Source organism: Syngnathus typhle, linkage group LG15 (genome assembly GCF_033458585.1).
Source record: "Syngnathus typhle isolate RoL2023-S1 ecotype Sweden linkage group LG15, RoL_Styp_1.0, whole genome shotgun sequence".
NCBI classification, from domain to species: Eukaryota; Metazoa; Chordata; class Actinopteri; order Syngnathiformes; family Syngnathidae; genus Syngnathus; species Syngnathus typhle.
In genome coordinates this window covers 10,482,010-10,506,554 of record NC_083752.1, presented here as the reverse complement: position 1 = coordinate 10,506,554, position 24,545 = coordinate 10,482,010, and the positions used below count along the sequence as shown (strand labels likewise).

General features: G+C 44.4%; 2 protein-coding genes across 4 annotated transcripts; both read right to left on the bottom strand.

Moving 5' to 3' along the window:
• Nucleotides 1-10,412: 10,412 nt before the first annotated feature.
• On the bottom strand, nt 10,413-17,520 carry LOC133168099 (uncharacterized). The gene has a single exon (XM_061299355.1). The coding sequence runs from the start codon at nt 16,761-16,763 to the stop codon at nt 15,816-15,818; it is 948 nt and encodes a 315-aa protein (XP_061155339.1). The 5' UTR covers nt 16,764-17,520; the 3' UTR covers nt 10,413-15,815.
• A 1,846-nt stretch (nt 17,521-19,366) lies between these two features.
• Nucleotides 19,367-23,720, bottom strand: LOC133168561 (uncharacterized). 3 transcript variants are annotated; one of them, XR_009718236.1, is made up of 2 exons: nt 20,182-23,720; nt 19,367-20,095 (listed from the first exon to the last, which is right to left on the bottom strand). XR_009718236.1 is itself a non-coding variant. In XM_061300198.1 (2 exons), exon 2 carries the CDS (start codon nt 23,240-23,242, stop codon nt 20,927-20,929), a length of 2,316 nt encoding a protein of 771 aa, XP_061156182.1. In that variant the 5' UTR covers nt 23,243-23,427; nt 23,539-23,720; the 3' UTR covers nt 19,370-20,926. The 3 variants fall into 3 exon arrangements, 2 of the variants coding, with proteins under 2 accessions (XP_061156182.1, XP_061156183.1); XM_061300198.1 differs by having other exon boundaries at nt 19,370-23,427; nt 23,539-23,720; XM_061300199.1 differs by having other exon boundaries at nt 19,373-20,223; nt 23,539-23,720.
• Nucleotides 23,721-24,545: the final 825 nt, after the last annotated feature.

The following is a 24,545-nucleotide window of genomic DNA, read 5'->3' as shown; positions in this document are numbered from 1 at the left end:
AACTTCCCAAAACCTTCACATCTTTTATTTTGAAATTCATACCCAATTCCTTTTTCCCTTCTCATTTCTACATTTTTCAACCGATTCAACCCATTCCAACTTTCAACTGTTCATCATTCTTCTACCTATTCCACAACTTCCCACTTACCAAAAACTTCACATCTTTTATTTTGAAATTCGCCACAAATTCTCCAAATATTCTACATTTCTCAAGTAATTCAACACGTTTCAACATCGTTCGGCAGCATTCCCCGAAGAAGTTATTCATACATTTCGCCTTCACACGCAATTTCTCCAGAAATTGCAAAATTCTAGTTCTTTAAGTAGTTTGGCTGGAAGAGGGTCGAGTAAACATGTTGTTTGTTTAGCCGCACTAACCAATTGTGTAAGCCTTTCAAGAGACACGCTTTTAAAAGTTGAGAGGGTTGTTGCATGATCATCAGCGTTGGTAAACGGCGGGCTCGACCGAGCGATTGGAATGGTATTCTTGATCTCATCCCTAATGGATTCAATCTTTTGAGCAAAAAATTTCATGAACTCGTCAGCTGAGTGGAAGGAACTATCGGGGGTCGGCTGGCGCAGAGTCAGCTTTGCCACTGCATCAAATAGGTGTTTCGGATTGTTTTTATTGAGATTAATAACTTGCGAAAAATATCGAGTTTTTGCTAAAATAAGCGCATCTTTATATTTCAGGAGGCTATCCTGCCATGCCTGATGGAAAACCTCAAGTTTGGTTAGACGCCATCTGCGCTCATGCTTTCTACATAATTGCTTAAGCGTACGCGTTTCATCTGTGAACCACGGAGTAGGCACTCTACGGCGAGTTTTCAGACGTAACGGCGCCACAGAGTCAATGGCATTTAACAATGTCGCATTGAATTCATTTGTAAGATTATCAATAGAGCCGGCGTACGTGAGAAAACTAGTGGTTGCCGGCGACAGTATTTCAGATAGCGCAGTTGCAGTCATGGAGTTGAAATGACGGCTCCTATAATGCTGATTGCTCTCTTGTCTTTGACAAGGAACTAGAATTTCAAACTTTATTAAGTAATGATCAGACAAAACAGTAGTGTATGGCAGTACTGCTATATTTGAGGTTGCAAGTCCTCGGGATAATACCAGATCTATGGTATTTCCATTCTTATGCGTTGCTGCCTGTACAGCTTGCGTAAAACCAAAGGTATCAGTTAAAGTCTGAAACGCCGAAGTAAGTGGCTCTGACGGTAAATTCATGTGGATGTTGAAATCGCCCATGATAATTATATTATCCGCATTGGTTACTAGATCAGCCACAAATTCTGAAAATTCATCCAGGAAGGAAGAGTAAGCCCCGGGTGGGCGGTAAATAACAACAAGATAAAATGACGGTAAAGCGGTGGATCGGACAATGAGAACCTCAAATGTTTTAAATACGTTGATCGAACGAGGCCTAAAACTAAGCTCGGAATTCGAGATGAGGGCGACACCCCCACCCTTTTTTCGAGGACGCGCCACATGCGAGCTCACAAAATTTGGAGGCGAGGCCTCATTAAGCGGCATCAGTTCATTAGGTTTTAACCAGGTCTCGCATAGCATGTGGGATGCTATTTTTGACTTCGAATTCGTTGTTGATGTACATGTCTCTCTGTATCTTCATGGCCACTCCCTATGGTCCCAGGACGATACAAGTCCCATTCAATTGCACTTCATGGGGTTGCTGACGTAACCACTCTTCTGCCTGTGCCTGCGTTAGGTCTTTGTGATATTGTAATGTACAGTGGACTGCGTACTCGGGGGTCCTTGCTCCTGGTTTATTGGAGTGGATAAACTTTTCCCATTTCTTTTATGGTTCCAACAGGTCGTCGCTGACCTTTCCCACCCAAAATACAGTGGGCGTTGACTTCCTGGACTCTGACAGCATCATCACCTGATGGCACACTTGGTATGGGATTTCAACCTCACATCCATCGGGGGAACACTTTATGGTGCAGTTTAATCCACACAAAGCATCTCTACCGAGGAGGGCAATAGGTGTACGGTCTGACACCAGGACTGGTATTCTTATCGTGTGGTCTTGCCAGCAGAGCTTTACTGGTCTTGTGGAAGGGATCAGCTGTTTAATACCCTCGAACCCTATTGTCCGCACAAAATGACCGGACATGGGGAGATGTGTAGCGTCTTCGGGCCGGATACAAGTGAAAGCAGCTCCGCTGTCAACCATAGCTGTTAATGGTTGATCATTTACTTTCACTGTAATTATTGGCTCCTGACACTACCAGCTGACATCCCCCCTTAGGGCACTCTGGGCACCCCTAAAATCCGGGCTCCGGGCCCCCAAAGGGGTGTACCGGGCCCTGGGGCATTTGGACTCGCTGTTTGACTCCCCCTCTGAAGCCACCTCCAGGGGAGTTGTTGTTGGGTCTGTCACAGTGGCGAGCCATGTGTCCTGGTCGCCCGCAATTGTAACACACAGTAGGTCTCTGTTGTAGGCCCCCCGGGAGATTCGGCCTTCCTCCCCGTCCTTTGTCTCCACGGGCTTTGGCTTCCCAGAGATGGGTCTGTCTATTTCCCCATTGAGGGGCTGGACCGAAGGGCACTGCCATCGCTGACTGCCATGGTTGTCCAGGCGGGGGCGTGGGCTGTAATATGATTTGTTGCGGTGGAGCTTGCACCACGACCGTCTGCTTCTTCTCCTTCTTATTGTCCGCGAGTTGCACCTGGTTCAGCCTCCTCACCACTTCTTGGTCTTGTTCCTTTTGGGCCATCTCCTTCTTGCGGAACCAATCAACTTGATGAGCTATGTGATCAGTGTAGACATTAGTCGTCATGCTTCCCAGTCCCACTACTTCAGCCAGTTTGCTCCTCACTTGCAGGGGCAGGCCCTTCTGGATCTTATCCCGCAAGATAGATTTTTCCATTTGGGTTGTGTCCGGGTCGTTTCCAGTAATGTGTCTCCAAGTTTGATGCGCTCTTGCCACGTATGAGCGTGCATTCTCCATCAGTCCCAGGGGCTCGATCACAATATTATCGAGGTTTGCATTGGTCGGATAAGCTGCCTTCAGTGCTCCCCACATCTGGCCTCGGACTGCTGCAAACAGGTCGGAGTCGTTCGCTGATGTTGTGGCAAAGTGATGTAGCCCTGCTTTTCCCAAAAGGTCTTTCATGGTATGAACTCCTACCACATTAGCCAGGAGCCTCTTAATGTCGCCTACCGCAAACTGCGTCCCCACCATGCACTCCTCCAACTTGGATATCCAAGGGTGTGCTCCATCCTGAATGGTGGGCAGCTTCTCAAGGATGGCTGACATGTCGGAATTCTGCCATGGCTTGTATTCCAGCTGTTGTCCTCTTACCAAAACTGGGAGAATTGTATGCGCTCCCCTCGATCTTCGCCCATGACCCAAAGGATTTGCCGGTAGTTTGGATGCTTCTTTCTTCAGCTTGCGTTCAGCAACCTCTAATCTTTGCAATTGTTCTTCCAGCTCCTCTTGCTCCCTGGGTTCCACACTCCAGTCCAATTCCTCCAGGCATTGCTTTTTCTTGGTCTTAATGCTTATTAAAGCAGTTCGTCTCCAATCCTCTATAGCCGTGGGGGTGGAGCATGAGGTGGGCGTTGGAACCTTGCCGCCCCACTCGTCATCACTACTGTCACTTCCACTGTCGGTACTACTAAAATATGTTTTTGTCCTAATCTTTTTCCCCAGAGTGCGTCCTTTTTCCTCCGCCCTTTTTAAAATGCTTTTAATTGTGGGGGCATAACCCCCAGCTGTCATACTGCGCCTCCTTTCTGGTGTAGTCAAAGGTGCCTTGCTTCGCAAATCGTGTTTTATTTCTTTTGTGGGTAGGGCTGGGGTGCATGATGATGGTTGTCTTCGCTCTTCCTGTTTCGACAATGTCTTTATCCTCCGTCTCCAGCTGATAACTTCCTTCTTGGTTGATTATCGGGAGTTGTGGATAGACATTACCGTTGTTTTCACTTGCATCATACGGTGGGGGATTCTTAACAGGGGACACATGTGAAAAAGGTGTGTTTGCTTTTTCCATTAGTTTCCTACTTTCCTCCACATTTTTCAGCATTTCAGCTGTCATTTTCTCTTTTTTCTGTTTGAACTCTCGGTTCAATTTGAGTTCTTCTTCGTCAAATATTTTCAACAATCCCCATTCTCTTTTTTCCTTCCTTTTTCTCCTACTTTTCCTTTTTTATGTCCTGCCTTGTATGCTGATACAAGTACTCGTATAGTCTCGATTACTTCCCTGTTAAAAGTCCCTTCCACCGGCCAAGGCTTTTCAATATCCGGCCATCTCAGATATTTCTTTGACCCCCCTGATAAGCGGGTTGTTTCTCAACACCACCTCTATGGGGGTAGTCATCATTGGGCTTGCAAAGCTCCTTTCTCCCATTTTTATTTTTATCTTATTTTTTATTTATTTTATTTTTTTGATTGAATGTCAATTAAACAATTGACATAAGATTTTGCCAACCTCAAATGCGACCCTTAGGACCGTATTGTCATGCGCTTTCTTGATATTAGTTTCGGTGTACTCCGCATGCACTATTCCTGTACCAGTACTCAATTTATGTTTGAGAGGATTTGTCTGAAAAACAGTTATTCACAATCTTTATGATGATCAGTCTGTTGTCAGTCTGCTATGTGCGATCCTTTGATCCCGGGTGAGAGTGAAATGCAAGAGTTTGTGGATAAATCACACTGGCCTTAAGAATTTTGGATGCGGCGCTCCACGAAGCTCTTCTCCAGACGACCGGTAAGTTCAGTCTGTGTCTCTTTGTCCTCCTGGAGAGAACGGATGTATCCGCCGTCTCAGGTTTTTTATGCAAACAGAAAATCAGAAGTATTGAGGAGAGCCCCAAAGAAACAGAGCAGTATCACTAATTTGTTTTAAATTAGTCATCCTTTAGAATCTAAATTAACAAGTTAGGTTCTTCTTCAGTTCCACCTTGCCATTCCTCTCAGAATGCTAAAGGTGGCGCCAGCTGGCCTTAATAGGGTCCCCCATTATTTACGAGGGGGCTACCCTCTTCAGCCACAGCTTGTTGTCTCAACTTACATGCACATATATATTAGTGTCGTATTGGGTAACACACGCATGCTCCTATTTCTCCTGTTGGTCATGCATTCTTTTGCTCCTTCAGCATTCCGTCTTCCACCATTTTATCATAGTTTCTCTCGTTGCTGGCAGACAGGCCCCCTTAATTGGGCATAAATTCGGCCCTGCGCCCCGCCTCAACATCACCGCGCGGGGACGGGCCAGCCTTAAAACACAGTGGGCAGATACCACTGGGGCCACTCCCTGCCCTACCCACCGCCAGATCTCCCCCCGCGCGCGGGCACCGCAGGTGTGCACGCGCCCCAGAGCAACGAGAGCGCACTCTACTATCCGTTATTTTTGGTGGTTTTCCAAACACCCAAACTCACCCCCATGCGCGCTCATGAGCACATTCACACACACACACGTACTTACGGACACGTGCACACACACACGCACGCACGCACACACACACTGTTTCTATCTGGGGGCCACACCCCCTTCAACAGTCGAATAATGACGACTTTTGACTAGGAGAGACAACTTACTCCCCGGACAGCTCATGGCCACATCAGATTCGGTTGTAACTGCCCCCCTCAAGGGGCCCTTTCCAAGAATCGAGCATATCGCAGCAACTGTGGGCGAAGCATCTCACCTTAATGACAGCCGCTGGCCAACCGCTGGATTCTCGCTCAGGAAGCGGGCGGGAATTCCCCGGGGGAACACGAATCATGTTCGTGACGCCAAAAATGTGGTGAATGGTCTTTGTTGTTTCGCTGGTCTCCACAAAAACACTCGGTGGACAATGGACAAGCACTCCAGTGACACACGGCTGATTGGGAAAAGATTTTTATTCAACCGATGTCAGAGTGAAGTTTCTCCAAAAGTTTGATTGGCCCCAAAAGCAAAGATGTTTCAGCTCTCGACGGCACAGATGTTTGCCCCAAAAAAGCTTTCTCCTCTGACAGACAAGCCTATCTTATACCTGCCCAAACCGTTGATGTCATGACTTGGAGTGCAGCTGCTGTTCGTATTTTAGTCTACTTGTTGCTCCCAAATGTCCTAAGAAGGACATGTAGAAGACTCTTTCCCCTGCATAACAACAGCTGCACCCTTCCATATTCTAAGTTGCTATACCTTGCAGAAACTGAGGCATCTCTGTCCAGCCAAAATAGCTTATGGTCTCCTCACTGCAGCTAAGTCACCATTTAAGGTGACATACAGCGACGCCTAGAATCTAAAATTTACCTCATTTGCAAATAAAATCATTCAATCCCGGAGTACTTTTGATTGTAAAATACAAATCAGAGAAGAAGGAAAATTGGGTGTTATTTTTTGGTGGAAATAAAGTCGAGTGATCAGTTCGATCTTATTTCTAAAATTCCAATTTGGGAACGATTGGCCTCGATAGGACCGACGACCCGATAACTGTTCCCCTCCCCTCGCGGGAATACAGGAAGAGTCGTTCCCCTCACCTAGCTCCTCACGCAATGTTGTCCAGTCCAATTCTTTTGAGTAAATCCAAGTTAATCCAGGCCAGCGATCTTGCGTCTCACACAAAGATCTCAAGGCTTTAGAAAAAGTCTCATACGAGCCTCTTAACGTATGAACGCGGTTTGGGAGAGAGCCCCGTAGATGTCCATGGCGACCTTTTTATAGACTTCTCTGCCCCCCCCCCCCCCCCTTTCGCTTGGCCTCTATACTGTCCAGTTTCCCACACTCATACACCTTACACCTGCTGTTTTCGGGCAGCTGTTTCCGCCCCACTCTCTATCTTCCACCAAAAGTTCGGCCACCACCCCTTACGTCCTCTTTTCTTCACTACTGTTTTTATAAAAAATAATACTTCAAAGTTACACTTCAATCAACCATAAAATCAAAAATCAAAACCCTTGAATCAATCTTTTAAACATTTTTTAACACACCACTATTTTCATAGTGGTGGGCCCCTTGGTCTAATTGTGTGATAATATTGCTTTAAACTGTTACAGAATATATTTCAGCCAAGCAAAGAAAATAAAAGAAAATAAATAACACATTTGTATCAATCTTTCAAACATTTTTTAACACACCACTACTTTGGTCTAATTGTGTGATAATATTGCTTTAAGCCAGTGGTCACCAAACTACGGCCCGCGGGCCGGACCGTTTAATCCGGCCCGCCAACCGTGAACAAATTGTGTTATTAAACTTTTTTTTTTGGTCATTTTGCCTGCAATGACTGCGTTTCCCCAGTAGATGGGGAAGCGCTCGCCTGCGCATTTACTACCGGAAGCCGTGTCAGAAAGCTTGGTGCACACTCACAAGTGCGTGTACGTACTCAGTAGTACGGACATGGCGCACTCGCGCTCTATTTGTATCAGTCCCGAATTTAGAGCGCGGGCTGTGACGACAGCAGTCTTGTAAATCGCGCGCTCAGCTTTCAGATGCAGTTTTGCAGCACCCACAAACCTTCCCCTGGAATCCTTCCATTAAAATGAGTCGCCCAAGGAAAAGCAAGGTGGACACAGTGCCGAGCGTTTAAAAGAGAGTGGCCAATTTGGCTCGACGTACGCGACGTTCAGCCACATGAACGTCAACATCAACCCGTCACAGATCGATGTAAACGGACCAACACCTCGGATCTCGCCTAAGAATTGCCACAACAAATTTTACTCCAGACTATGATGCACTAGCAAACTTTAACAAAAAAGACAGCGGTGTCTACAAGCCTACTGGAACCTACAAAAGGATTATAAGGAAGGAACACAAGAACTTTAAGAGACTGCTCATAAGTGTCACAAAGATTCTGCTCTGACAACTGAGCTGAACCTTATCTGTTAAGATTGTGTATGGCACAACAGAAAGTTAATGTTCCATGGCTTTTTTTTCTATGAAGAACCCAGAGAGAGTTATTTAGTTATTATTTATTTCCATTTTTTGTGAAAAACTCAGAGAGGGTTATTTAGTTATTATTTATTTAATTAATAGTGTTATTATTTGTTTCCTGACTTTTTTTCTGTAAAGAACCTGGAAAGGGTTATTAAATAACCGTTATTTGGTTATGTGTGAATTTCTGGGAAACAATAAATTTTTTAAGCTCCCCTACGATCGTCACACTTTTTCAGTATGATTGATTGATTGATTGATTGAATATTTATTGATCCCCAGGGGTAGGGAAATTCAGGCCCCAGCAGTATTCATACCACAGAGTGGGTATACAAAAGACGCACAAATGGCATGAGCGCAACTCAACAGGCTCTCATAAGGCTGCCACACAACGGCGCCACAAAGAAAGCCAGAAAGTGCTCAAGATAAAAGCCATCAAAGCAAAACAAAGATAAAAGACAAAGGAAAAAAAGTAACTGTGGCCAACCAGCACCCCTCAATACAAGAAAACACCCCAAAACACACTAAATAGCCTCCACGGGGTCCATAGACAGGTGTAGGGGCAGTCCAGTTCAACGGCGCCCAATGGACCGTGGTCGTGAATCGGTGAAAAACATCACAAAGCAGGCAAACGTGTGAGCAGCGTCCTGGGCACCCAGTCGGGTGCACGTGCAGATGGTCACCACGGGGCTAGCATGGCGAAAGTCGTTGGTTCCGACGACCACGAGGAAGCGGACTCCCAACAGGGGTTGCGGCTGCAAGGCCAAGGCGAGGGACCCGGTCATCACTGCCCGGATAAGCAGGAAGAGTTATGCCGGTCTCGACCGATGATCCCGGTCCCAGGAAGAAAAAAAAATAATACAAAATATCCGATCCGAAGAGATACCGAGGTGCGGTAGAAGGCACCAGCATCGCCGAATGGACAAAAAGACAGAAAGAAAAAGGAGAAAAGAAAGAAATAAAGAGGAAAAGAGAGAACACTGCTGGGAGGCAGCCACTTACGGCGCCATACCGAAAAAAAAAAAAAGATATTGCGTCAATATTTTATCAATCAGTACTTTATCCGATGACTACATGCTGCAATTACTTTATCTTATTCATTTAGCTTGTCACATGTTAACATTGACAATGCAGTTTGACTGTTTAGCGGTCGGTGAACTTGTCTTTTCTTTTCCTTCTGTTTTGTGAGCTCATACTGTTTTGTGGATTGTGATATGTGCCAAGACTCCTTGTACCTGGCTGACGCCAGGTGGAGGGAATCACTGAGGATGTTAGAAAGGGCCTCCCTCTTTTTCCATGTCATTAGACTGGCAGGGTTTTTTCTCGAGGGAGGGCCGGCAACTTTTTGAGGTTTCTAACGGACCACACCAAATTCATTGCTTCATTAATTATCGACGCTATTGAGATATTACCTAAGGGGGTTATCGTCATTTGAATAATGTGGACTTCAATTTTCTTTATTTGTGGTTCCTGAGAGGCCTCAGATTGCTGTCAGGGAGCAATTGGATACCAAGGTAGTTTGAGCTTTCCTAGTTAAATTAACCTTAAGTAGCATGCCTCGAGCGTGCTATAGGGTGTGCAGGTATAGGCCAAATTGTAGACGTGATCAGAAAGTTTGGTTGGGTGAAGATTTTTGGATGTTTACCGATGTCATCTCTTTTTGGATCGTTTTCGGGACATTTATAAAGTCCTGGAGGGGCAGTGAGAAGACCCCAAGCTATTTTTGCGGTACAGAGAAGCTCTAGTTTCAGTAATGTGTAGGTACTTAGAATATGGAAGGGCCATTTGTCCATGACCAGGAAGACCTTTGTCCATGCTCTTTTAAGGGCATCGGAAGTAACCAGTAGAGGGAGACTCGAACCGCAGCTGTTGTCTTACGAGGTACAAATGATGGGGGAGAACAGATAGAGAGAGGGACAAAAGAGAGAGGGCGCAAGGGGCAAGTGCAAGAAGCGCGAGGGCTTTTTTGGGGCGAACATCTGTGCCGTTGAGAGCTGAAACATCTTTGCTCTTGGGGCCACTCTAACTTTTGGAGAGACATCACTTTGACATCAGTTGAATAAATCTTTTCCCAATCAGCTGTGTGTCACTGGAGTGCTTGGCCAGGACAGCCATTGTCGACCGAGTGTTTTTTTGGAGACCAGCGAAACAACAAAGACCATTCACCACAATATTTTCCCATTACAAATAATGGGGGAAAAAATCCGTTTCAAGCCATAAAAAAAAAAAAAAAACGCCTTTTTTAAGCATTTTTTCATTTGCGCATTTTTGTCTAATCGCGCAACTGCAGCGCACCGCCGAACGCGCAACCGTAGCGAGTCGCCAACCGCGCAACTTCACCGCGTTGGTCGCATTATTGTGACAGCCGTCTGTTAGGATACGGATTTTAGCTATTGATCTGACTCCAAACTATGATCAACACTTAACACAAGAATTGCTATGTTCTAATACACACACTGCCGCACCTAACAATTTTGCGAGTTCGTTCTGTCAAAGAGAAGACCAGTAGATCAATCAGACCGGATTTACCAATTGTTTAATCCTGACAAAGCAAGCTAATACAGGCGCCTGGGTCTTGGGTCCTTAACACAAAAACTCGTGTGCCTTCGTGACCAGAAAAGACGACACATTCTTCCGGGTTGCCCAGTTTTAAAGAAACACAATATGAATATTCAAACATGCAAAAGATTGTGTGGTGATTGGTCGATGGTCCATGGTCATCTCCTCCTCGTTTGGGTTTTCCCCTGCTCAGCACAGGTGTCTGGACCACAAAGACGAGTTGTTTTTCGCGTTCCCATCGGCCTTGAGATATGCTCCCTTTCTGGACCTCCTGTTCCACAATACTTTGAAGAAAACAAATTCATGTAGCCTGCACATTCCTTTCCACTTATTAAGCGACCACACTACTACTAGAAATTATATTGATATGGTTATATCTGTCTAACGGAGCCTTAATCAAATGTCTTTGCAAACTGCCGAAAGTACATTTCCCTTTATTCCCTCTCATGACCTCATTTATGAGGTCATCACCCGTTACTCTAGCAAGCAGCGACCAGCATGCTGTCGGTCCTTTCTTCCCCCCGTGGCTCATGTTGAGTCACCAGGGTATATTGGCCGTTCGGTGACAACGGGCCAACGGTTTTCTCGATCAACCGGACAGTGAGTGACCTAATACATGGAATACAACAACAAAATCATCACTGCAGTAAAGCCACAGCAACGAGCACAGACATGATGAGGCCTTTCCAGCTTCCGAACGTTTTCATCCAATCAGACCAAATATCGGTGCGTACACCTGAATGATCTTTCATCTTTTTATTCAGTGTCCTTAGTCCTTCCTGGGTCAGTCGGCCCCCTGGTGCTGTGTTGTTGGGGATGAAAGTACAACATGCATCACCAAACATTCCGCACACACCATGTTCCTTAGCCAATAGCATGTCCAACGCAATTCTATTTTGGAACGACATCAATGCCAATTGTTCATGGACCGCTGCAAATGATACATTTTTGTTGGGGGTGATCCATAGGAAAATGCTTTCGAATCCCGAAGACACTTGATTAACGAGTTCATACTTATCTGGCACACCCCGGGGCACTCCAATGGCGTCAATATATGTTGGATCGTTGTCGCTTAACCATGTGGGCAAAACATCTCTTTTGGCTCGCTTCAGGAGCCCCGCCAGTGGGGACTCCATGTTCCAATTGAGATTCTGTATTTCAATGGGGACAACCACCATAGGCATTATCAAAGACACAAGGGCACAGATACCTGATGCATCCTTCGGCAAGCGATCATATAATTTGTTGTCACCACACCACAACCAGATGTCACTGGTCTTCCTCTGCTCCTTCCATCACTGCTAGTTGAATTCTGGCATGTCCTGTTAAAGCTTAAAAACAAGTGAATTTGGAAAAAAAACTTTGTATATCACAATTACAGATTGAAACCTACTCACCCATTTCTATTTTACAACATACTCACCCATTTCTATTTTACCACTCCCCCTTTTGACACATTCACCCAATGTGTCATTACGTATCAAAAGGAACCTGCAAAGCATCCCCTCTTATCACCACACTCATTGTAGCCAGGCCCGCGGAACCTCTAGCTCCTCTACCACACACTCAGCAACACAAACAAAATCATTCCACTCCTGTCATTGATCTTATAGCCCTGCTGATAGCGGACATTTGTACACACAAAAACAGACATCAAGTATCAAAATAAAACCAGTCATAAAATGAATCCTGGCGCCCGCGGATCATGTCCTGAAAACCATGTCATCAACAAGTTCATCATAAAAACCAAAAGGGTAAAGGTTAACATATTCTTGTAAATTCAATACAAATCTTCCACGAACGCAATTGACAACCTGCAAGAACGAAAACAAGTTACGCAAGCAGCGCGCAATCCGCTCCTTGGCTGGTGGCTGTTGCTGCTGCAAAAAAAATTAAGTCACACAGAAAAACAAAGCAGAGCGTGCACTTGTCGCAAGCAAGCTCAAGCGTCAAACATTTGGTCACTGTCCACCTAGTCCGTCACCCCGTCGGGTGAGCTCAAAGTCGTCACACGTCAAATCGTCCAAAGTCTTAATGTTCGATACCAGTTCTGTCTTGTCTAACCATATTACTGAAATGGGCCTTCTCCATCGCACTGTTTTGTTGTCGATGGTGCCCCTGAGTAATCCTAAACCCATATTTAGTCAAAAATGAGTCCTGATCAATCGTGCTTTTTCAAATCTGTAGTATCTTTATATTTTTCAGGTGAGAGGAATGTTATCCTCTGCTGTGATCACATCACCCCAACTTTGAATCATGTCAACCATTCACAATACACAAACACCACACCACAAGCACAGACTTGACATTCATACACCATTACAGACAAACTGTCATTCCACAACACACACAGAAAAACATACAATATTAAATTGTAAAAAGGAACCGTCCCTACACAAAATATTCTCCTCAATTAAAATTTCCCTTTTTTATTTTAAATCCAAAATTAATATCTAATTGTCTGGTTTCCTGTCCTCTCCTCGTTTGCCAATATGCATAATGCTGGAACATGATTTAACTCCCCATTTAGTTTGCTCACATCTCTCACTTAGACTATTTGACACTTTGTGTTGAATATTTCCACATTCCCATATTTCTTCCACTAAACAGTTCCATTTGGCTTTCAGTTTAAATTCATCCCTCCAAATAACTACCTCTGGCAAAGAACCAACAATTTATAGAGCACTCCCTTTTACTGTTACCTTGTTCCCTCAGTCATCTTCTCACAAGCATAACTGACCCTCCTAAAAAATAATGATACCAGAAATAATGTTTAAAAACAATATACACAGCTTCCTCCTGCCACTTACGCTATCACCTTGAAGATTATCGTTCTCTCTTTGTTGATGCCATTTCTTAAAATTAAATACTTACTTTTGATAATGGAGTCACGCTATATCACAAAGTGTGAAAACCTTCCACGCTCCCCCTTTCTACCTATCAAAACCAATTAGGAATATTTTTGCTGTCATGATCATCATTGTGCCCCTCACATTTATTGTTCCTGTACTTTAAATTGTCAATTTTTGTACATTTGAAGCCCTTTGAGACTTGCTTGTGGGCTATATAAATAAACTTGCCTTGCATTGACTTTATCATTATTCAACTTCTTCTGCATTCTTCTGCCTCTTTTTTATTTATTAATTTTTTAACTTAACTACTTCTACGAATTCATCTGATTCACTTCATTCCACTCTTAACACATTCCAAATATTCATGCCAAATATTCTAAATATTTACGATTTTTGAGAAATTTGCAAATTTTAAGCCAATATTTCACCATTCATTCTTCATGGCACATTCAATATTTCTCATTTTCTTCCACATAATTCCTCCAATTCACCTTCTTTCACTTTCCAATTCACCTTCTTTCACTTTCTAGATTAAAATTTCACATTTTCACTTTCAACATTGCGGTAACATTTTGCAAAATTTCCTTTTTCCCTTTTAATTTCTAATTATTTTTTCACTGACTCAACCCGTTTCAATTTTTTTTTTTTAACTATTCATCTTATGCCTACCTATTCCTAAACTTCCCACTTGTGAAAAATTTCAAATTTTCAACTTTGAAATTCACGCCCAATTTTACAAAATTCTTTCTATATTTTCATCAATTTTCTGACCAATTCAACACGTTCCAAATTTAAACATAATCTTGTAGCATTCCCCGAATTTGTATTCAGCCTCTTCGCCTTCACACACAATTTCTCCAAAAATTACAAATTCTAGTTATTATTGTTAATCCTCAGTGACTTTCCTGCTCTCCTTGTGTGTGTTTCTAATACCAATTCAGCAGTAAGCCTAACTCCTGCTAAGGTAGACACTGAGTCAGGGTATAGCTTCCAAAGCTCCTTTTTATTGCAGTGTTCTCCCAAAACATGGAGTAAAACTGAAAAGCGATACGGAAAAAATACGACAAACATTCGTACTTTCAATAAAGACTCCTCATAAATAATACGAAAATATGATAGAGCTTTAAAATATAAATGGAAACTTACAGACGATGATGTCGAAGGCACAAACAGAAACAAGGATGACCATGGATGAACACTTGACTAGCACTAGCTGCCCACGGCTTGTTGTGATTACGACAAAAATGGCCACCGGCCGACTTCCTGCTAGACATCGCCTTCAAAATAAAAGTCTATCTGTCGAACACCGAACAGACAAGTTTCGGGGCAGAACACTCCCCGCCTGGTATCTGACAAGATGCCACACATTGAACTAAAACATCCTACAGTTAAATGTTTCAGTCCTGCCTTTTCAGAAGCAGAACAATCTCTGTAACTGGTCTAAAGAACTTCAAAGTCAAAGTCAAAGTCAAAGTCAGCTTTATTGTCAATCTCTCCACATGTCACAACACACAAAGAGACCGAAATTACGTTTTTCTCTATCCCACGGTGACGAGACACATAACACGATAGACATACATGTACGCGACACAATATAAAAACAAGAAGGCAAAAATTCAAACAATCAATAGTAAGAGTGATGAATAAATAATAAATAAACAGATAACACAATAAATAACGGAGCCAGCAAGCATAGCGCAAAAGTAAAAAACATCATAAACAAAAAGGCACAAACAATAAATAAGAGTAATAACAAATAATAAATAATAAGAGCCAGTGTGCATTCAGACAGTTCAGACAGTAAAAGTACAGGACGCTACGCAGAACGGGGGAGCGAGTTCAGGATCCTAACAGCCTGGAGTATGAAGCTGTTTGAGAGTCTGGAGGTGCGGGAGCGCAGGCTTCTGTACCTCTTCCCAGAGGGCAGAAGCTCGAACAAAGAGTGAGCGGGGTGACTCGCATCACTCACAATCGTGGTCGCCTTGCGGGTGAGATGGGAGGTGTAAATGTCCTTCAAGGAGGGGAGCGAAGCACCAGCAATCTTACCAGCAGTGTTCACTATGCGCTGCAGGGTCTTCAAGTTGTAGTCAGTGCAGCCGCCACCCCAAACAGCAATACAGCTGGAGAGGACGCTCTCAATGGTGCCGCGGTAAAATGCAGTCATGACGGCCGGAGGAGCGCTCGCTCGCCTTAGTTTCCGCAGGAAGTACAGGCGGCGCTGGGCTTTCTTTGCCAGTGACGCGGTGTTGGTGGACCAGGAGAGATCCTCACTGATGTGCACCCCCAGGAACTTGGCGCTGCTCACTCGCTCCACCACAGCACTGTCGATGGTCAGCGGCAGGTGTTGGGTGTGACCCTTCCGGAAGTCCACAACAATCTCCTTGGTCTTGTCGACGTTCAGCAGGAGGTTGTTGTCCCTGCACCACGTGGTCAGAAGGTCAACCTCCAGCCTGTATTGAGTCTCGTCTCCCTTGGTGATGAGACCCACCAGAGTCGTGTCGTCAGCAAACTTCACGATACGGTTGTCGCTGTAGGTTGCAGTGCAGTCATGGATCCATCTTTAACAACTCTCATCTCGACCTTGCGAACTCTTCCATCACGTCCAGGAAAGGTCTTAGTCACAAGGGCCATGGGCCAGTCGTTACGACACGTTTTACTGTCCTTCAACATAACGACATCCCCATCTTCAATGTTAGGTCTGGATTCCTGCCATTTGTGTCGAACTTGCAGAGTGTGCAGGTATTCGCGCCTCCAGCGACTCCAGAATTGATCAGCCAACCTTTGTACTTGGCACCACTGCTGCTTGAACAAGTCTTTGTCGGTGAACTTCCCAGCTGGAGGTAGAATACTTTGTTTGTTAGTAAGGAGCATTGCCGGTGTGAGTATCTGAGGAGCATCTGGATCAGATGAAATAGAAACAAGCGGTCTAGAGTTGATAATGGCTGTCGCCTCTGCCATAAAAGTGCACAGGACTTCATGGGTCAAACTTGAGGAGTGAGTACGCATCAGCATTGAATCCAAAATCCTCCTTGCGACTCCGATCATGCGTTCCCACGCACCACCCATGTGTGAGGAATGAGGTGGATTGAAATGCCATGAACAACCTTTACTGTTGGTGTATGTTTGGACCTCTGATTCCTTCAGAACTTTCTCAAACTCCAGCTCTTTACAAGCACCAATGAAGTTGGTTCCACGGTCTGAGTGTAGCTGTTGAGAAGGGCCACGGATTGCAAAGAACCTTCTCAGGGAGTTGATGAAGGAGGAAGTATCCATGGACTCAATCACCTCTATATGGACGGCGCGGGTACTCAAGCATGTGAACAGAACAGCCCATCGTTTACTTTGAGCTAAGCCTCCTCTTGTGCGCCTTGCTGTCACAAACCAGGGACCGAAGACATCCACACCAGTGTATGTAAAGGGAGGTGAAGTGCTCAACCGTTCTTGGGGAAGGTCCGACATTTTCTGCCTCTCTCTTCTTCCACGAAGTTTAAGACAGGTGACACATCCATGTAAAATACCGTTTTTTTCCGTGTATAGTGCGCAAAATTTAACTAATTTATTGTCCTAAAATCTGGGGTGCGTATTATACATGGGTACAAAAAAAAAAAAATTAATTTTTTTTTTTTTAAATTTTTTTCTTTTTTTTTTAAAGAAAGTCATGGTACAACAAAACCAACAACAGAACTGACCGACAAAGTCGTGGAACAAAAAGACAGGGTGACATTACCAAAGACAGGAACAGAATGACAGTAACACATGCAATGATCCAACGGTGAGCGAGGGGCAGACAGGACTTAAATACAAAACACGTTACATCGATTGAGGTGACACAGGAAGAGAGGGGCGACGCGAACAGAAACTATGGCAACCTTGACACATAGCAAAACTGGGGACGAGACATGACAAATCTCCCCCGAAATAAAACTCACCTTTCTTCTTGTTTGTTGTCAATCGCGCATCGCATTCAGCCATCCTGCCCAACACACTTAGTCAAAAAAATCCATAATTGACGACACATCGTTTGATGCGATGGTGCAATCCTTGATGGTGTGTTATTGTCAAATATTGTTTGTTTTTAATCTCCATCGCGGACCGGACGTCATACGGAGGCCGCCATTACAGATGCGCAGAACGTATGCGCAAGACACGTCAGCTATATTACCGTTTTTTTCCGTGTATAGTGCGCCCCCATGTATAGTACGCACCCCTAAAAATGGCATGCTGATGCTGGAAAAAAGCTTGTACCCATGTATAATACGCACCGAATTTTTATGATTTTTTTTTTTTTTTTTTTTTTTAAGACCCAATGATCGTCACACACGCAGGGAGGCAATGGGTCCCATTTTTATAGTCTTTGGTATAGTCTTAACTAGGCTGGATGTAATTTTTTTTGTTGGCGTTGATTTCTCCGACTGCCCGTAAACGCACCACCGCGCTCCGTGCGCATGGAGCGTGTTTGAAGTGAACAGCAGAGAAGAAAGGAACAAGGCAAAGTGTTGTGAAATAAAATATTACCTGTAATAAGGATTTAGGTAGAGAACTGAACTCTCGCTCTTTATATAGCTGACGTGTCTTGCTCATCCGTTCTGCGCATCTGTAATGGCGGCCTCCGTATGATATCCGGTTTGCGTGTGTGCGAGAGCGAGAGAGAGCGAGAGAGAGAGCGTGCGAGAGAACGCTCAACCGTAGCGCGCCGCCGACCGCCCAACTGCACCGGGCTGGCCGATTATTGTGACAGAGCCGTCGCTGAAATTTAGAAGATATTTTTAAAGTCCTGATGTACTTTCTAAAATTTAAGTGGACCTCAGTGCGCACTGCGCAGGGAGCTTAATTGGTGCGGTCGCGCAACCGCAGCGCGCCGGGCGCTCACTGTCGCATTGCTTAAAGAGCGCCTTTGTGTTTTAGGATGAACAGCAGAGACCAAAGGAACAAGGCAAAGTGTTGTGAAATAAAATATTACCTGTAATACGCATTTTGTTATTTGCTGATTGAAACTGCTAATTAAACTGTGAATTGAAACTAATAGGAAGAAAACAACTCTCGCTCTTTATATAGCTGACGTGTCTTGCGCATCCGTTCTGTGCATTTTATTTCACAACACTTTGCCTTTCTTCTCTGCTGTTCACTTCAAACACGCTCCATGCGACCGCAATGCTCTCGTATCAGACAAGGCTTGCTCGATCACCTGCTCGTTTGCTGTCCCGTGCGCGCACGAAGCGCGGTGGTGCGTTTACGGGCAGTCGGAGAAATCAACGCCAACAAAAAAAATTACATCCAGCCTAGTTAAGACCATACCAAAGACTATAAAAATGGGACCCATTGCCTCCCTGCGTGTGTGACGATCATTGGGACTTAAAAAAAAAAAAAAAAAAAAAAAATTTAAAAAAAAATTTTCTTTTTTTTTTTTTTTTTGTACCCATGTATAATGCGCACCCCGCATTTTAGGACAATAAATTAGTAAAATTTTGCGCACTATACACGGAAAAAAACGGTAAGAGCGAGATATGTTTTCTTCCTATTAGTTTCAATTCACAGTTTAATTAGCAGTTTCAATCAGCAAATAACAAAATGCGTATTACAGGTAATATTTTATTTCACAACACTTTGCCTTGTTCCTTTCGTCTCTGCTGTTCACTTCAAACACGCTCCATACGACCGCAATGCTCTTGTATCAGACGCTCGCTCGATCACCTGCTAGTTTGCTGTCTGTCACAATGTACCCTACACAAATCCGAAACATTTGTTGCGGCTCCGAGTCACGACGAGGGGCAAGTTTTGGTTTCCAAGGGTGTTTTTATTCCTCTTCAACGTCTCTCCCATACAGAGCCGCCTTTTTCACGTCCGCAGCCCATGCGCGCACGGAGCGCGGTGGTGCGTTTAGGGGCAGTCGGAGAAATCAACGCCAACAAAAAAAATTACATCCAGCCTAGTTAAGACCATACCAAAGACTATAAAAATGGGACCCATTGCCTCCCTGCGTGTGTGACGATCATTGGGACTTAAAAAAAAAAAAAAATTAAAATAAATTTTTAAAAAAATTCATAAAAATTGGGTGCGTATTATACATGGGTACAAGCTTTTTTCCAGCATCAGCATGCCATTCTTATGGTGCGTACTATACATGGGGGCGCACTATACACGGAAAAAAACGGTACTGCTTATGCGTCTCTTACCACCAATCAACCAAATGCCAGCGGCTCGTACAGCGCCCTCTGTGAAACTTCGGCCTTGGTGTTCAACCCGTTCGTGATGATGCCTTATGAGCAATGTGGACACATGATGTTTACCTGGCAGAATGATTGGATGTTTTTCAGGATCGCTGAGATCTGCCAGCTTCAGTCTCCCTCCAATCCTCAACAAGCCATCTGGGGCTATAACAGGATTTAGTTTTGACAATGAACTTTTCTTGTTAACGTCTTGCCCCTTGGAGAGGGAGTCGTATTCTTCAGAAAAGCAGGCTCTTTGTACAGCACGGAGGATGACTTCAGATGATTTTGACAACTCATCGACACTGTGAGGCTTTGAACACAGGTGCCATCCAGAACATACAGTGACATCCTGGTTTGTTGACTTAAAAGAACGAGTTACATGGAGAAGAGTTGCCACTGCTCTTTGCAAGGACTTCCAAGATGAGAATCTTTCAAATCTCTTTGGATCCAAGCGCTTGTCTCTTTGGCCCGTCACGCAACTTGTTACTTGTGGTCGGATCTCCACATCTGAGTCTGGATCGATGATTTCAAATGACTGTTGATGCTCAGTGGCTGCTTGTGGTTTGTATAGAAAGGCTGGACCTGTGAACCAGTTGGTTTGTGTGAGGATGGAAGCTTGAACCGATCTGGAGGCATGGTCAGCTGGGTTGTGTTCCGTAGGCACGTACCGCCATTGCTTTGGGTCTGTGGATTGCCGGATCCTTTGAACTCTGTTGTGGACATACACATAGAAACGTTTTGACTGATTATGTATATATCCCAGCACCACTTTACTGTCACAATAAAAGGTGACTGCGTCAAGTGGAAGATCAATCTCTTGAACGATGAGTTCAGCCATTTCTACAGCTAGCACTGCCGCACAAAGTTCCAGTCTGGGAATGGTGGGTTCGCTGGGAGGAGAAAGTTTGGCTTTTCCTAAGATGAAGCCCACGTGGATCTGGCCATCCTCGTTAGTTGTTCTGAGGTATGCGACAGCACCAATAGCCTTTGTAGAGGCATCAGAGAAGATGCAGATCTCCTTTTGCTTTGCCTTGGAAGGAGAAGTGGTGGTATAAGCACGAGGAATGTGAAGATGTTGCAATTCCTGAAGAGAATCTCTCCATGTTTCCCACACTTTAAGTTTTTCTTGGGGAAGAAGAACGTCCCATACAGTTCCTTCAAGAGTAAGCTCTCTCAATAGTGACTTTCCTTGAATGGTCACAGGAGCAACCAAGCCAAGCGGGTCGAAAAGACTGTTTATTGTAGAAAGAATCCCACGACGTGTGAATGGCTTGTCATTGACTGACACTTGGAAGGTGAAAGTGTCTATTTTGATTTCCCAGCTCAAACCAAGACTTCTTTGGGTGGGCGCCGTTTCTGTTCCGAGATAGAGATCTTTAATGTCTTTAGCATGGTCCCCTGCTGGAAATGCTGTCAGGACTCTAACACTGTTAGTCTTTGCGCAAAAGGAGTATCTCCAGGACCATTAATCTGCTGCCTCACTTTATGAATGCGAAGAATGTCCCTACCCAGCAGAAGAAGGATCTGGGCATTGTCGTCCAAGGCTGGGATTTCGTTGGCAATACTTTTTAGATGGGGGTGGTGGAGAGCAGCCTCTGGAGTTGGTATTTCGTCACGATTGTCTGGTAAATCGTCACATTCTGTGAGTTCTGGCAGCGACAAGTTAACGCCACCATTAACTGCTTCGATATGGTAGCCGGTTGCTTTCCTGCCAGAGACTGTGGCTAAGCCAGCACATGCTTTGAGGGTGTAAGGGTATGCGTCTGTCTCGATTTTGAAGATGTCAAAAAACTGTGACCGAGCTAGAGATCTGTTGCTCTGGTCATCGAGCATGGCATACATTTTTTCGGCTTTCTCTGGTTGATTGTCTGGATATACTTTAACGAGGCAGATCTTTGAGCACGACTTTGCTTTAAGATGATCCCCGCACACTTTGGTGCACAGAGAACTTACGACTGGAGTTCTCGTGGTTTCCTCCAACTCTGACTCCCCGCCATCGTTCTTCGGGGAATTTGAGACTCTAGCTGCCCATGGTGGTGGACCAGGGTGAAGAGCCGTTATATGATTTTCACTGTCACACTCGTCACATTTCAGGCGTGCTTTGCAATCACGAGCTGGGTGGGAGGATGATGAGCAACATTTGAAACAAATGCCTTGTTCCTTTAAGTATGCTTTTCTGTCTGCAAGAGTTTTTAGCCTGAAGCCCCGACATTTCTTTAAAGGGTGAGGCCTTTTATGGATTGGACATTGCTTCGACACGTCCTCTTCGGAAGCTGTTTCATCTTGTGTAACATCAGTAGAAACTTTTGTCTTGTGCACTGAAACCACTGTTCTAGGAGCTTTATGTTTCGGCATTGCTCTTTCAAATGTTAGGTTGTTTCCAGAAAGGGTAAAGCTGGGATCATTCCTTGTTTTAGCTTGGTAGCAGATAAAGGAGGTGAAGTAAGAAAAAGGCGGGTAACTGACCTTGTGATCTTGCTTGTACATTGATCCCTGAGAAAGCCATCTCTCTTGCAGGTTGAATGGCAATTTTTCCACGATTGGTTTTATGCCACGAGCAGTGTCCAAGAATGCCAAGCCTGACAGGTATCCATCTTCTTTTGCTGACAATAACTCTTTTAAAAGGTCTCCAAGTTCCCTTAATTTTTGGCTGTCCTTATTCGAGATTCTAGGAAAGTTGTCGAGCTTTGCGAAAAGCGCATTTTCAATGACTTCTGGAGCGCCAAAACATTCATCAAGTCTTTCCCAAGCTGTTCGTAGAGCTGCATTTGGGTTGCCAATGTTAACTGCTCTCAGACGTCTCACGTGTTCAGATGATTCTTTTCCAAGCCATTTTGAAAGCAGATCCAACTGTTCACTAGCTGTCAGATCCAAATCTTTGATCGTGTTGAAGAAGGAGGACTTCCATGCTCTGTACGATTCAGGACAATCATCGAAGTTTGATAGGCCCGTGCAAACAAGTTCTTTGCGTGCCAGGTACTTTCCCATGTCCAACATAACTGAAGACTCTGGACTGGTTTGGTACATGTGAGATGTGTCAGAGTACTTTGGGAAAGTTAGCTTGGATGTGGGATTGGTGTTGTAAGTGTCTGTCTCTCTTTTGACTTGGAAATTCTCTTGGGTGGGCGGTTGGACTGATGATTTAGATTCATGTATTGCCTGAGAACGCTGAAGTGATGTTGGTCTCTGTTGAAGTTGAGGTGGGGCTGGCCAAGAATCTTTCATAATATATTCTTCTTCTTTGTGAACATATGGTGTTGGCGCGTTAAGGTGAGGCTCAATAGATCGCTCTGCGGTCTCTGGGAAGACTACAGGTTCAGGGAGCTTGTCAAAATGTGTAGTTTGGTCACGAACATATTCGCTTACGCGTTCTTGTGTGTCTTGCTCCACGACAGGGAAGCTCCTTTTGCTACGGAGCTCCTCTTCCTCAATCTCCGCTGCTGCCTCTAAAGCTTCTGCCTGGGCATTAGCAGCTGCAGCTTCCCTTACCAACTGCAAGGCATCGAGGCTGGCTTCTAGTCTTGCTTTGTTCACCTTGATACTGATTTCACGCTCTGCAAATGCTGCACGTGCACGAGCAGCCTCTGCTTTGGCTCTTGCCTTTGCAGCAGCAGCGCTGACTGATGATTTGGTTGAGCTAGAGCTTTTACGACTGACCGACGATCCACTTTGAGATGACTTGAAGCCTTTTGTTGTAGTATTTTTATTCTGTTCGTTGTCCATGTTCATGTAGTCTGCTGCTGTGTATTGTGTTGCCAGCTGCGTATCGTCTTTTTACTTTCCTTCTCTCCTTGTGTGTGTTTCTAACACCAATTCAGCAGTAAGCCTAACTCCTGCTAAGGTAGACACTGAGTCAGGGTATAGCTTCCAAAGCTCCTTTTTATTGCAGTGTTCTCCCAAAACATGGAGTAAAACTGAAAAGCGATACGGAAAAAATACGACATAAACAGTCGTACTTTCAATAAAGACTCCTCATAAATAATACGAAAATATGATAGAGCTTTAAAATATAAATGGAAACTTACAGACGATGATGTCGAAGGCACAAACAGAAACAAGGATGACCATGGATGAACACTTGACTAGCACTAGCTGCCCACGGCTTGTTGTGATTACGACAAAAATGGCCGACGGCCGACTTCCTGCTAGACATCGCCTTCAAAATAAAAGTCTATCTGTCGAACACCGAACAGACAAGTTTCGGGGCAGAACAGTGACCCTCGTAAGGACAAGCCGCACCAGTAATGGATGGATGGATGGATTGTTAATCCTAACCCTAAATGCCTATCATAAAATAAATAAATCAATTGTCGCAAGGGTCATGTCACTGTATTTGTTATTTAAAGCCCTACTGTATCCTTTTTAAAAGTAGTGCCTTGTATTACTATTTTGCTGTCGTATGATTTATCATTATTAGTGCATCTTCACTGTCCATATCTATGTATTTTGTTTTTATCCCCGTTCTAGTGTCAATAAGCAGCCTTATTATTCCCTCTTTTATCAAAACTCCTCAGATATGTCCGCCCCAGCACCCAAACACACTTCCATCCCTTTTGTCCCACACTCCACTAACTTTGTAATGCTTCAGCAGTGTGTCCAGTTTGACTTCATGTGACTCATGCAAGTCCTTAGCAGCCTCTCCTCTTAGATTCTCATGATGATGATTCAGGGCTGGATCATCCGCCACTCTCAAATGCGTCCATCTTGTCTTTGTTCTTTCAGTCCATTTTCTTTTTGATCTGCAATTGTGTGTATTCCCGCCAACTGTATAGTTCTTGTCCTGTGAAGAGCTGTGCTTGCCCCCTTCAAGCATGACAACAGCTCCTGTTGTTCTCCCAAAGGTCAAAGGTGTCTCATGACCAGGGACAGTCCTCTGTTGATTTTGAGACAGCCAGTGGAGTAAGAGGACTCAGTTCAGGAATCGTGCCATGCGCTAGGGAAGAACACACTGAACACAAATTTAACAAAACTATCTTTGTGTTATCAGTCTTCCTGTGTAGTATTTGTTCCTTACACCCCAAATCTTCCTATT